The 14,203-nt window shown below is 38.9% G+C and overlaps 1 protein-coding gene across 9 annotated transcripts in view; it reads right to left on the bottom strand.

The window, feature by feature from the left end:
- Cep112 (centrosomal protein 112) overlaps window positions 1-14,203 on the bottom strand; it is a 435,401-nt gene that overhangs the window by 365,435 nt on the left and 55,763 nt on the right. For 7 of the 9 annotated variants that reach the window (XM_030246412.1, NM_029606.3, NM_001373899.1 and 4 more), the window contains 2 exons: window positions 8,541-8,588; window positions 8,191-8,268 (listed from right to left, as the gene is read on the bottom strand). In XM_030246412.1, the coding sequence (XP_030102272.1) occupies window positions 8,191-8,268 (78 nt within the window). In that variant the 5' untranslated portion in view covers window positions 8,541-8,588. Of the gene's footprint in view, window positions 1-3,388; window positions 3,458-8,190; window positions 8,269-8,540; window positions 8,589-14,203 lie in introns of those variants that run through there. The other 2 variants (XM_017314819.1, XM_011249300.2) reach the window with 2 other exon arrangements.

Here is a 14,203-nt window from a genome sequence, read left to right as displayed (position 1 = left end):
TCTGCCCACTGCCATCTCTGCACCCACAGGCCTGGCTCCAAGCCCAGAGTTTGGGAGCCCCCTTTCCCTGGACTACTTAAACATCTCACCGGCCAGCTTTGCCAGGTTTCACTCAGGTCATGCATCTCCCACGCTGGCCTAATCTAAGGAAAGCAGATACCACATCAGACACAACCAAAGAAAGAAGTCTGCGTGCCCAGGTCAAATCACTGAAACAAAACCCACGTGAGTGGCCAAGATATGATATCTCTCATCAAACCCACTAGTCCTATAGAACTGTTCTCTAATGAGAAACACCTAATGAACACCAGGACACAGAATTTAAAATCATAAGCTTTATCAAAGAATGTAAAGAAGACACAAGCAAACACTTCACTGAACTCCAGGAGGATAACAATAAACACATGAGTGATTTCCAAGATTCCACAAATACATAGCTGAATGAGGTAACAAAGATAATTCAGAATTTGAAAAAATAAATTCAATAGCAATGGAAACACTGACTATAATGCAAACTGAAATGGAGATGAAATTGAAAAACTCAATATTCCAATTAGAACACTTAGGAGAAGCCTTATGGTAAAATGAATCAAACAGGAAAGCAGAATCCTGGTACTCAAAGATAAAGGGAATGATCTACACAAAACAAGCAAGAAATATGAAAATAATTAAAATCCAAGAAAGGAACATTCAGGACACCATCAAAAGCCCAAATATTTGACTTATAGGCACAGATAAGGGAGAAGAATCCCAGGTCAACGGTCCAGACCACACCTTAACAGGATCATAGCAGCAGCAAGTGCTCCTAGCCACTGGGCCATCTCTCCAGCCCTTGGAGAATATTTTTATAAGAAAGCAAATAGGTAATTTTGAAGACCGCAGGTAGGATGATCACAGACAAACTTCTGGAGAACATAACAGACAATGGGAGAGAGATACTATATACAATGGGAATAATAAGAATGACAGCTCATTCAGATCAAGGACAACAGATACCAGTCCAGTATGTAACACCTCAGATACTGAAAAGATAAGAGAAAAGCCATGTGGCAAATCACCAGAAGTGCTCTAAAAAAATGAGAGAAAAGTACACCAGAGGCAGCCTTCAGTCTGAAGGAAAAGCTTGGGGACATAGTAAGTAACTAGAAACCTAAAAAGGGCAGGGTTTATCTCCTCACACTTGCCAGAGACGAGAATTTCACAACTATAAATCAATAATAAATAAATAGCCAACCAACCAGTGAACATTTGTGTTTGAAACACAATACAACAGTGATTTGTGTTTGAAGAGCATAGCAAGAGCACACATGAGGATGGTGACTGGTCGTTCTCCCTTTTTCTTCTTCCTGCTGCCTCATCCTCAGCTCCGCTAATCTTATCAATGACCTCTGAGGAACTACACAGACAGAACACAAAACAACACTTGTACCCCAAATAACAGAACACAGAACTTGAAAAAATGAGAAATAACTATAAAGTATATTTAATTTGTGGATAAAATAATTTCTTTAATATAGTCGCATGAAATAGCTAAAACATGATGAGTTAAAAAAAATCACCTTTTTATGTTGTTAAATTAAACTTTTAAAATAAAGTTGAACCAGACATGGTGGTGTGAGCCTGTAATTCCAGCACCCAGAAGGAGGAAGACCCCAGCAAGCCCAAGATCATCATTGTCTACACAGTGAGTTCTAGGCCAGCCAGGGCTACACAGCAAGATGTTCTAAACATCTATTCAAAACAATTACTCAATTTCATAAGATCCATATAGAAATAAAGAGCAAGGTGAACATATTAGTCACTATGAGCTATTAATCCCAAGATTTAAGTTAGTTATGAAATCAACAGGAACTTCATTACAACAGGAGATATGTAAATGTTGAAATGATAGGTGGAATTAAGCCTACAGAAACTAAAACTGAATTCAGACGAAGAAGAAGCTACAGGTGAGAAGATGAATAATGGTATTAATTGCCATTTAAAGGCAAAACCCATGAATTAAACAAAAGATGCCTTTACATCAAGAATGATCCACAACGTACAGCAGCCTCTCTGAACAGAGCCAGCAAGTAGTGATGCTAGCAGCAATAGAATAGCAAGAGCAATACTGTGATGGTTTGTATATGCTTGGCCCAGGGAGTGGCATTATTAGGAAGTGTGGCCTTGTTGGAGTAGGTGTGTCACTTAGGCGATGCCTAGAAGCCAGTTTTCTGTTTGCCTTCAGAATAAGATGTGTGTTCTATAAGCTCTGCCTTCATCTTTTCTTCACCTGCAATGCCATGCTCCTGCCTTGATGATAATGGACTGAACTTCTGAGCCTGTAAGCCAGTCCCCATGAAATGCTGTCCATATAAGAGTTGCCTTGGTCGTGGTGTCTGTTCACAGCAGTAAAACCATAAGACACTTGTTTTTGTAACATTATCAGTAGCAGCAACGGTAGCAGCAACACCACCACCACCACTAGCAGCAGCAGCAGCAAGGAATACGGAAAAATTACAGAAGAAAAATGTTATGAGCAAAGTATGATCCTAGAGATCTGCAGATGTTATTTCATTTAATCTCAACAACAACCTTCCAAAGTGGGTGCTTTTATTATCTCAGTCTTATAGAACACACAACTAAATCACAAAGAGGTACCTGCTCATGGTTTCACAACAGGGAGGTAGAATGCCTAGACTCACTCACACTCACAAGTTTGTGTACAGTTGATAAGGTTACTTGGTATGGAATGGCTTTTAGATGGTTCATCTATTCTAAACATCTCAACATATAAACAGAACTCAAAAGAGGAAAAGAAGATGCATTCTCCAAATAAATAACCCTGTGGTCTAAAATTTCCCTGGGAGGAAAACCTGGCCAACTGGAAAGAGGACGGGCTGGGCCCAGATGCATACTCATCACACTCTGCACAGCAGGTGCCACACATGCCTACCCTGCCCTGCCTGCTGACAGAAGGGGCCGTTCACTGGACTCACAGTTAACTGACCTTATAGAATCTCAACTGAAAGTTTCATACAAGATTTGCTGTTTAAATGCTTGAGCTTTCACAATATTTCTAACTAATGAAAAAATTTCTTATTTTCTGCTTTAAATCTTTCCTCCTTTCATAACGTATTTTTCACTCTATTAAAATAGCACTTTCAAGATCACAATAGTAGGGAGACATTTTTCCAGGTCCCAGAGAGCACCTAGAGCTAGGGCAGCTATCACAGAAGCTAAGGCAGGCTAGAGAAAGGGTGAGAATGGTAAGCTTCCCCGTGCACGTGTCGCACACAAGTTCTCATACGAATCTCCTAAATGTCATACAGAGAGCCTTCAATAACCAAATCTCAAAGCTGCTGCATCTTTAACCGTGCTGTTTAAATAGGAATGGCCCTGACAGACTCACGTGTCAGAATGTTTGACCAGAGGGAGTGGCACGATTAGGAGGTGTGGCCTTGTTGGAAGAAGTGTGGAGGTGGGCTCTGAGGTCATATATGCTCATGCTATGCCCAGTGTAGTAGAGTGCACTTCTGCTGCCTGTGGATCAAGATAGAGAACTCTCAGCTCCTTCTCCAGCATCATGTCTGTCTGCACGCTGCCATGCTTCCCACAATGGTGATAATGGACTAAACCTCTGAAACTATAAGATAGCCACAATGAAATGTTTTGCTTTATAGGAACTGTCATGGTCATAAGGTCTCTTCACAGCAATAGAAACCTGAACTGAGGCATTCACTGTTGGGCAGCACACAGAGAATCTCACTGTTTCCAACCCTTCATCTACTAGCTTGCCTTGGCTTCTGTGTTAGTCACTATTCTAGCTGGCCTCTGGGAGCTTGGAAAATGTCTCTACGATTTCTGCATTTTTCCCACTCTTCTACTACCTTCAGCCAGCCATTCTCTCTGAGTGAGTCCTATACTTACCTTCACTACCTATAAATGTGTGCCTCTGGTGCTTAACTGTTCAACTGTAGCTCCCATGTAGAGGAATAACAATCCTGTCTTCAGGCCATAGTCTTCTGTCCTCTGTCACCTCAACACCTGCCTATAGAGTATCAAACTCAACAATCAATAAGATCAGCACTCACTATGTACAGTTATGTTCTGTATCTTAGCTCCTCTTTTCCGTCCTTCTCAATGTCTAAGTGACTTACCAATCCCAGGAAGCCTGGCTTCATTAGCAACCCTACTGTTACTCATCCGATAGTTCTTCAACCCTCACATTAACTGCTACAACAACCTCTCCACTCTTTTCCAACTTTCATCAGACTAATCCAGCTGAGAGAGCACACTGACTTAAATGTTCTCCAGTACACTTGTAAAAGTCTCTTTCTCTACTGAAGCCCCCAGAGCCCTCTGTCTTGCTGTCAGCAATCTATATCCCTGACCAACGCCCTCTTCTTTCTCAGGACATACCCGGCATGGATATACAAACTCGTCTAAGCACAGACCTTGTTCATCCTCTTGTCTTTAGCTGCCTATTAAAATACCACAGGATTCACCTCTTGGCTCAAATATCACTTCCTCCATAAAATCAGCCACAAATGCTGCTGACAGAAGGGAATCCTCCATTATATGTTACAATGTTTCCGACTCTACAGGGCCTTCCAGTTGCTTTACACATCTTTCTTTCCCAGAAAGAAAATGTAGGGTTTGAAGACCTTCTCATGTTTATTGAAAAAGTATTTTAAAGTCATATTTTTAATGATATTAATATACTTTGAGAATAATTATAGTCATATTTCCTTTATGTTGAGCAAATGTATATATGCATGTATGGATATATACTATGTATATTAAAATTAAGCTTTACATCTTATAAAAATAAAACAAATGAGCTAAATTTTAAGAACTAAGTGAGACAGTGGGACATATGAACAGAGAAGCCCATCTTAAAATAGTGCACAAAAAATATTCTTTTTCCATTACTCAAAACTAAGTATTTGGCTCATTCTCATCTCCCAATCTTCTAGTTTTAAAGAGGTTTATTTTGAGACTGAAGTATCCACCTAGGCCACTTGATTCCATCAGAAATGTTACAGTGGAAAAAAAAGTTAAAATCAATGGGGAAATGCCCTTTCTCACTTAACTCTACACATGCTGGGAGATCTCCTTGGACCGCAAAACAAACCCACATTTGGAAGAAGTAAAGAGAAATGAGAAGCTCAGGACTAACTTTAAAGTCCTAGCAGCACACGCCAACCCACGCTGTGGAAACACAGCTGAGACAAAGAAGCAGAAGTTGGATGACTCCACTTTTTAGAGCCTTCTCACAAGCTTTAAAATCGTTTTTCTGAATTTTACTTAAAATTGGGCCCTATTTGTTCTTAAGTGTTTACTTCAAACAACTGCTCGAAATTTGTGTAACATCCCTATAAAATTAATAAAGCTACTGAATATGTTGATTCATTTAGCAGAACCGTCTCCTGGGTGTTAAGACCGTCTGCGGAAGGCCTGACTGCCTACTGCACAATTCACTGCAGGTGTCATTTGCTCATTTTACTCAGTTTCATGTTTACAGACTTTATGCTATGCACTGTCTAACTGAAAAATAATTTTCAAATATCCTATTCAATCAGCTATTCACATCCTTCATACATAGGAGCAGTGTGCTTAGATAAAATGCTGCTTTTTATTATTACCTACTTGAAATAAGGAAAATTTAGTATTTGATACTGAAATCAACAGATACCAAAAAATAAGGATCATAATAATTATTAGTGACTATAATACAAAAACAAAGTGATTTAGACAAACATCTTTCTCATGTTTATACTAACAAGGCCGGGTGCAGAGGTGCAGCCAACAAGCCTCTGGAGAGCCTAAAGCAGGAATGCTGCCTGAGCCCAGGAGCTTATGACCAGCATGGGTACATGATGAGAAATTGCCACACACATGCAAAAGGGGAATGTGTGTGTGTAAAATAGAAATACCAAGAAATGTCCCTGCATGTTGATGAACTGCTTAAAGCATATCAAAAGAAACCAAATATACAAAAAAACAAACAAAAGTTATTTTGAAATATAGAATAACTACAAACTGTATAAGCTTTGAATGAAATTTAGAATGTGCCTTAATAAGAGTATTGGGACTTAAATTTCACAGCATTAATAAACCTCAAGCACGGCACTATCAGCCTTCCCTAGAGACCAGAAAATTTTAAAACGCTATAAGCAAAATCAGAAGGACACACTTGTTGGTCACACTTGTCTCTAAATTCCAAGCATCATCACTAATCAATTTATAGAACTGATTCATAAAGCAACCATCATTCTCTTTAGGGGCCAACTTGTGACCACCCTCCTTCTAGAGGGCTTGCTTACCTAACTGATCAGGTGAGTCACCATGCTGGGAACTACTGCTTGTTAACTAGTATATCTAGTGCAGCTTTCTCTCAAAATACAAACTTGAAATATTTCATTGGGCAAGTTGTTATCTGTTATACCAATTTATAACAAAGAATAAGTCACTTGCATGTTATTTCCAAGGATTAGAGATACACAAAACTCTCCAAACATTAACGATAATTATTTTAGAATCTATCATATATTAAAAGTGATAGATATCATGTGCATAATTTATTCTAATTTTTGATATTTATTCTGATTTTTTAAATTTGTTCATACATAAAACAGATTAAAAGAAACAATAAAATCACTAGAAACTACTGTGTTATTTTAAGTTCTCGACCTGCCTTATTTATCTCCTTTAGTGACTTCCTGTTTCTTACTCATTTCTTTTCTTACTCATTTCTTCCACCGTCAATACCTGTTTTGGGGGTTCTATGTGAACAACTCAGCAGAGGGTAGAATCTATTCAGACAGAATCCATTAAAACACTCACCAGCTTCTAGAAAACCAACACTGAGCCAGCTCCTACCTGGGGAATTTTTACTGTGGAATTTCTTTGTACACTTATTTATTAAGTTTTGTGATGGTATATCTTAAAATAAAGTGAGTTCTCTCATTTATTATATAAATTGTTTTATTTAACTCTATTTAAATACTAGAATTAACTTGAGAACTCATAGGGGAGAAAATGGCCTAATTAGCATTATGTATAAGAGGGAAGCAGCATTTATTTTACAGGTAAAGTTGTATATGTTTTCATTTTATTTTTTAAAAACAGTAATGTCCGAGCTGGAGAGAATAGTGAGCAGTTAACAACACTAGCTGTTCTTCCAGGGCCCTAAGTTTGAGTCCCAGCATACCATTACAGCTTACAATCACCTCCATCTCCAAGTCTCAGGAGATCTAGTGCCATTGTGACATCTGCCAGCACCAAGCACACATGGTGCACAGACATACATGCAAAAGAAGCATCCACACACATAAAATACAATAAAATAAATTTGTTGTTTTAAAAATAACAGCATATTTTCTCTCAAAACTGATAGCTGACATCAAAGGTGATCTTCAGTTTGTGCTGTCTCTTGTTTTCAGTGACAGCAAGTTTCCAAATGTCTTGGTCCACATCAGAAACTTTTTCTCAGATTACAAGAAAGAACCAACAACATAAATCTGTGGATGATACGCCCCATCGCATTGTTCAGTAACATGACTATCAGAAGAAATGTGTTAAAAGCTACAAAACTTTGAATTCTAGAAACAATCTAGACTGGTGGCCATAAGACCCGGGATGACTGGGATCAAAGGACACACAGGCTCACAGAGGTAGGAGTGCTGGCCTTGATTTTTACATGGAGTCACAGAATGGTGATAGAGCTAATAACTGAATGCCATACACTTCAGACCATTGAGAACAAATCTGAAATAATCTTAGTACATCATGTACCATGTCTGAGCTACAGTGAAGATCAGTTAGGCAGATGGATGTAAGTAGCAAGGCTATAGGAATAAAGATAAATTACAAGTAAGCAGATAGAGAGGGTGCATGGATTTACTGTGGTCACACGCTCACTCTAAAAACTGCCATTGCCTCTGCCTCCCGACCATCAGAATCTGAAAGTCAAAAAAGGATCCTGCAATGCACCTCTGCCTAGTGGTGGAGTGGAGCTGGGGTGTGCAAGATGAGAGATACACAATGAAATCTTTAACTACAAACCCAGCCTGGTCTGCAGCATGGTCTGGTTTTGAGACCAGATAACAAACCTCTTTCTCCTGTGCATCACGTCTACATAGAGTCTGAAAACCATTATACAAGATCAACTGTGTTATCTTAGGCGTGTGAGAAACAGCACAGTCCTACCTCTTTCTCGTGCATTCGAGAGAGAAAATGGTCATCATGAAGACTGCTAGCCTTCCTCAGGCTGCCCTTGGGAGTCATCTGTAAAACCAGGAAGAGTTATTCTGAACTTCTCAGGACGGTTCCCGGACTCTTTAAAGCTAAGCTAATACAGTATCTGAAACTCATTTCAAAGTAACGTTAGCTTTGGAGAAAAGGGTGACGCACTCAATTTCTAGGCAGCAAGACTAAATTATGCTTCGGAAGGTGGAATTGAAATTGATAAATAAGACATTTCTTATGTTTTTAAAACTTCATATTTTATTTATAGTTAGCTGTCCCTAAAAAAAAAATCCAGTGGAATCACCACCTACCAGAGAAACTGGGAGAGGTTTCTGTCTCAGGTACCGGGGATTTTCAATCTGAAAAATTAAAATAAAGACATTTGGAGATGTTTGAATAAAATACATCTTTCTGTGTGAAAATTTCTTCTGTATAATTTAATGTTTTGTTTATTTTTTGAAGTGCCATATATGCATTTCATGTGGCCCTCTCCTAAGTCGCTCAGTCTCATCTAATGCTCACCACACACTTCACATTGCCCAAAGCCTCAATGACTTACAGTGCCAGACTTGTGCCCTCTGACTGCTTGTTTTACTCCCAAACCTTCTAAGCACACATGGATTCATTCTTTAAATCTCAATTCAGTCACTACATCCTAGATATGCTAGAGACATGGCACTTTGACTGTAACTAACAGCATCAATGAGGATAGAGCATCCTTTCCGAGTCTCCTAGCCTGTCTTTCAGCTTCACCATCCCCAGCTTTATCTACATTCCAGGGGCACTGAACAACCTCTGACCTTGTAAAGCACTCGCTAGCTGCCAGGAGATGCAATCTTCAAGACTAGCTGGCTCAGAGTGAGGCTCCCCAGGAAAATTAACTCTTGCCAGGCCAGTGCCACCTGATGCTCATCTCTTTGTATGACCTAAACTGCATTTTCTCAACAACAAAAAAAGTGAATCCTAAAACAAAGACTGTGATTGCCAAGTTCCCCAGTCTCTTTCTCAAACCCACTCCAGTGTCCAGTGATATTCTCAAAGCAGGGGAGAGAGGAGATGCATTCGGTCCCACCTTTTCCCAGCTCTATCGTATCCTGGGTTCACATAAACGGCCCCGACATACCTAACCTTAATTGTTGAGCAGTGTGTTTCTACACATACCTTTGGACAGATGGAGTACAAGGATAACGTCTCCTCAGCTTTGGATCTCTGTTTCCTAGCACATATTTAATGCCTTTCGATGAAGTATTGCTTGAATTGCTTAATGGGAACTTCTTTAAAATTTCTATACCAATCATTTGATTTATAAATAAAATAAGAATTAAAAATCATTGCTAGAAAGTCTAATTTCTTCATGTCATGTGCTCACAATTTACTACACTAATAATCACAAAGTGAACAAGAACAGTACGACTCTGGCCAAAGAAAGGGTTTTTACCCTGCAATACTCAATTAAGTGACAAACTTTCACATACAACTTATTAAATCTTCAAAAATCCTAGCTTATTTCCAAAAAGCTAAATTTTATATAATTGCGAAGCTATCTAAATTCAATTTGACATAAGAGGGAAAGATAAATAATCAATTAAAGAAACAGAGGTAATTGACTTAAAAACAAATGTTAAGATAGCAAAGAGTCTAGTATAACAGCAGACGAGATCTGAGGAATACATGCATTTTAGTCACTAGAACAGGAAAATGTACACAATGATTCTGTGCACGATGATTTTCTTCACCTAGAGACTAGATCCTGTGAAGAAGCACTGGTAACCAGTCTGAATTTAAATCTGTCTCCTCATCCTCCACATAGACCAACAATGGAAGAAAAGAAAAGCGCCTATCACCAGTGCCTACATCACAATGAAGAGAAAGAGAATAGTAATTCCAAGATCTACATGAAAACAGACAAATAAGGACCCCAAACCTCAACAGAATTAGCTAGTAAGTACAGAGTCTCCGTGACGCTGGGCTTGCAGTGTGGAAGCCTGCCTTCAGTGCTCAGGACAGGAAGCTTTCCTGGCCGACAGGTGAGTCACAGCAGTGTACTTCCTGTCACAGGGGCAGAGCGACTAAAGCACTGTGCAGAGAAGGAGGTGCCTACTTCAGGGGCACAGCTCTTCAGAACAGGCAGCAAACTTATAGGAAGCAACAGAGGACTCAATACCTACTGTCTGAAAGTCCATTTGTGAAAACAAAGTTGGCATTCTTTATCTGGGGAACACAGAAAGCGAGTCCTTCAAAGGCATACACAAACCAACACAAACACCCAACTCTAACTCATGAAGCAAAATTAAGTACAAGGGGAAACAGGAAAAGAAAAAAACAATTCTCAAAGACGCTCAAGCTCTAATTAAGTTTAGATTTAAAACCAAAAGCCAAGGAAACCATCTGTGACTTATTTTTGCCCAACTCTACATTTACAAGCAGGACACAAAATATTGGTTTACTTAATTACAACGCAGCATTTCAACTCTACAGAAGTAAGTCTTATTCCAACCCTTCATCTTTAAAACTATTAAGTAAAGAAGTTAAAGCCTTCTGTTATTATGAATTATTTTTTCAAACTAGAGAATAAAGAAAAATGTCTATTCTAATTCATAAGAGCAACAAGCAACAGTAAAAACTGGTAACAATGTCTGTTCTTCTTCATTTGTAATACACTGAGTTTGGGAAATAGTCAAAGGAAAGCATGCTCTTGAGTCTATTTAGGGAAAATAAGCAATCTATTTTCTGATTTTGTAACAACAGCCAGATGTGCTTTGAAGTTGACGATTCCCACTTTGTAATTCGCAGGCAGCATGGACTTGGATGGAGCAATCTGTAAACAGTCTTAAAGCCGACTTCTTTCATGCTCTTGCAGAAAACCTCTTGTTCTCTCAAAATGCATCAAGAATGAATGCCACAAAAAGGATGTCTAGCGTGGAAGCTACCCCAGACTCATGTGCAAATGCTGATGTGGATGAGAGCACACAGAAGGCACAGCCCCAAGTACGAGATTCCAGCAGCGTGTGAACACTGGACATCTGCACAGTTGTTCAAAGCAAACTGAATAGCAAGAATAAAATATATGATAATTTAACTAGCCAGTAATACAGATATCTGAATGTTCTCTAGTAAAAACTGGCTTTTAATGTTTTATTTTGTTTAGCATTTTAGCAGGCACACTGAATTACAAATTGCTTTTGTTGGCTTATATCTTCTTATTATTCAGGTTTTAGCCAAATTGTCCTAAGTTAGTATCTTCTGGTAGACTAATAGTTAGAGTTTTGTTTCCAGAAAGGTTAATAAGCACTTTATCAGATACATGAACTTTAGAAGGAAATACATTATTAAACAATATATTGCCAATAATGCCACTAAAATATTTTTAATTAGAATATAGGAAACTCTACAGGAACGAGGGGAGCGCCTGGGGATTCAGCTTTCAACATCAAATCAACTATGCTTCAGGATTATATCTTATTAATATTTTAGAACTCAACGTTTGGGGCCAAAGATGGTTCGGTGGGTAAAGTAACCTACTGCCAAATTTGACAGCCTGAATTCAGCCTGGGGCCCACATGGCAGGAAAACCAACTCCCACAAGTTGTCCTCCACATACTCCATGTGAAGATTCATTTACTAGCTTACCGAAAATATTTCAACAATCATTTAACAGGCTTAAATAACATACATACACAAACACGCCATCCACTGGCACAAAAAAAAGGAAAAAAAATCAAATGAACAGAACACAAGCAGACACTGTTGTCTGCTTCCTGTGAGACAAATTACACCTCAGCACAACAAGAAAAGCATGTTCCATCAATGGGTTCCAATGGGCTCAGAGCTCGCTTTTGGTCTTGTTTTAACCTGGTTGGGCTTAACTTAAATTAACCAAAAGTTCTATACCCATACTTCTCACTTTCAGAAATAGTCATCTCCTTTTTAAGACAAAACATCAACTATAATAATTTCTCCAACCTCAAAACTAGTTTTCTTTTGGTGTTTTAAACTTTATAGACTTGTGTGTGTGTGTGTGTGTGTGTGTGTGTGTGTGTGTAAATCTGGAGGACACCTCTGAGAATTGGTTCTCTCCTTCCATGATGAGGGTTCTGACAATCAAACTCAGGGCTTGAGGCCTGACAAGTGCCTTTACCCACAGTCACCTTAACTGCCCTTGTTTTGTGTTGTTTTGTTTTGATTAAGGTAGAATTACTCTATACCTTAGACTAGCATCAAACTCATGGCAATCTTCCTGCCTTAGCTTCACAAATGCTGGGATTACATGTTGGCCTGGCTATTGCTTGACTTCTTTCAAAAGATAACTCAAAGTGGAAAAAAAAAATTTTAAAGAAAAAGTCTACATGCATAGACAAAAATTTGTTTTTCTGGAAGACTTCCAGGCCTGGGGGCATGATAAGTTAAAAAACAAAAAGTCCATGTATAGGTCAGGAACATGGAAGATTTACTTTTTTTCTACAAATAATAAAAAGGCAAAAGCATACTTCGTGGCTGACTACTCACCGGCTTCAGAAAATATTTAACTAAGTTTTGTGAATTAAGACTTACTCCATAGTTCTTGGGAGTTTGAGTAAATCCATTCAATGGCACTGTCTTAGTTTGCTTTCTATTGCTATGATAAACACCATTACCAAAAGCAACTTCGGGAGGCGTTTACTTACTCTTACAGTGGCAGTCCATCATGAAGAAAGTCAGGGCAAGACTTAAAGCAGGCTATGGATGCAGGAACTGATGTAGAAACTATGGAGAACCTCTACTTGCTGGCTTGCTCTCCATGGTTGGCTTAGCCTGCTTTCGTGTACAGCCCAGAACCACCTGCTCAGGGATGGCACTGTCTAGAGAGGGCTAGACCCTTCCACATCAGTCACTAATCAGTCAACTGATGAAGGCATGCACTCAATTGAGATTCCTTCTTCTTCAGTGACTACTGCTTGTGTCAAGTTGACAAAAACAAAAGCAAAAACAATCAGCATAGACGTCATCCTTAAAACGGGAAGAGCTCAAACTTAAGTTTGTATATACTTGAAATCAAATTCTTCTTCAGCCTTTAAAATCTATGAAGTACTGCTCTAGTCTGTAGCCTAGTAACAGTCTCTTTGTGTCTGCCACACAAATTCATCCACCTTTGTGCATAGCCTGGTATCAGTTCTTTGTTTCACTGAGGGAAATTCCATTGTATGTATGCACATACCATCTGCTCATCCAGTCTCCACTCTGAGGCATTTGGGGATACTTGCATTTTAGTCAATTATAAAATAAAGAGGAGGAGTATTTTTACAGATACTTGTATGCAGGCTTGGTTTGAGCGTACACATTAATCTTCCTTAAATGAACCCTCGGTGTGAAGTTCCTGGATTATATGGTAGATGTTTTACTTCCCTTGAAAGCTGGGCAGCTTTAGGACACAATCTCTTGCATTCAGGAGAAAGGAATGTGCTCCAGCTGCCCCTCATCCTCAGCAGCCTTAGCACCTTCAACTGTTGACTACATCTAACATTCAACAGACATCCACTTCTATCTCTGTGTAGCATCCTTTGCCTTGCTTTTTGTTAGATTTTCTTAGCAAGCATTCTTCATTCATTTTGTATAAAAGTCTTTATTAAATATGAGCTCTCCATACTATTCCCTATGTTGTCTGGTTTTGATACTAACACTGGCCACATAATATCATTTGGGATGTGATGTTTTTATTTAAAGAACGTGACCGTTACTTCTCCCTCGACTGCTTCATTAGATGCATCAGATAAGCCATCCAGGACTGGAGTTTCTCTAGTGGAAGATTTCTAGCTACAAGTTCACTGCCTTTAATAGCTGTAGAAGTATTCAGATTTCTCTTTTTAGTGGGCTTGGGTTGCTGCAGGACTCTGCCCCTTTTATCTACAATCAAATGTATGTCCACAGATTTATCTGCACTAATCCCTTACTTGACTTTGAACATCTGTAGGTTCTGTAAAAGTCTATCGTCCTTTTC

Source organism: Mus musculus, chromosome 11 (assembly GCF_000001635.26).
Source record: "Mus musculus strain C57BL/6J chromosome 11, GRCm38.p6 C57BL/6J".
Classification (NCBI taxonomy): domain Eukaryota; kingdom Metazoa; phylum Chordata; class Mammalia; order Rodentia; family Muridae; genus Mus; species Mus musculus.
The sequence above is the reverse complement of the archived record's forward strand: the minus strand, read 5'-3'. Positions and strand labels throughout refer to the sequence as shown.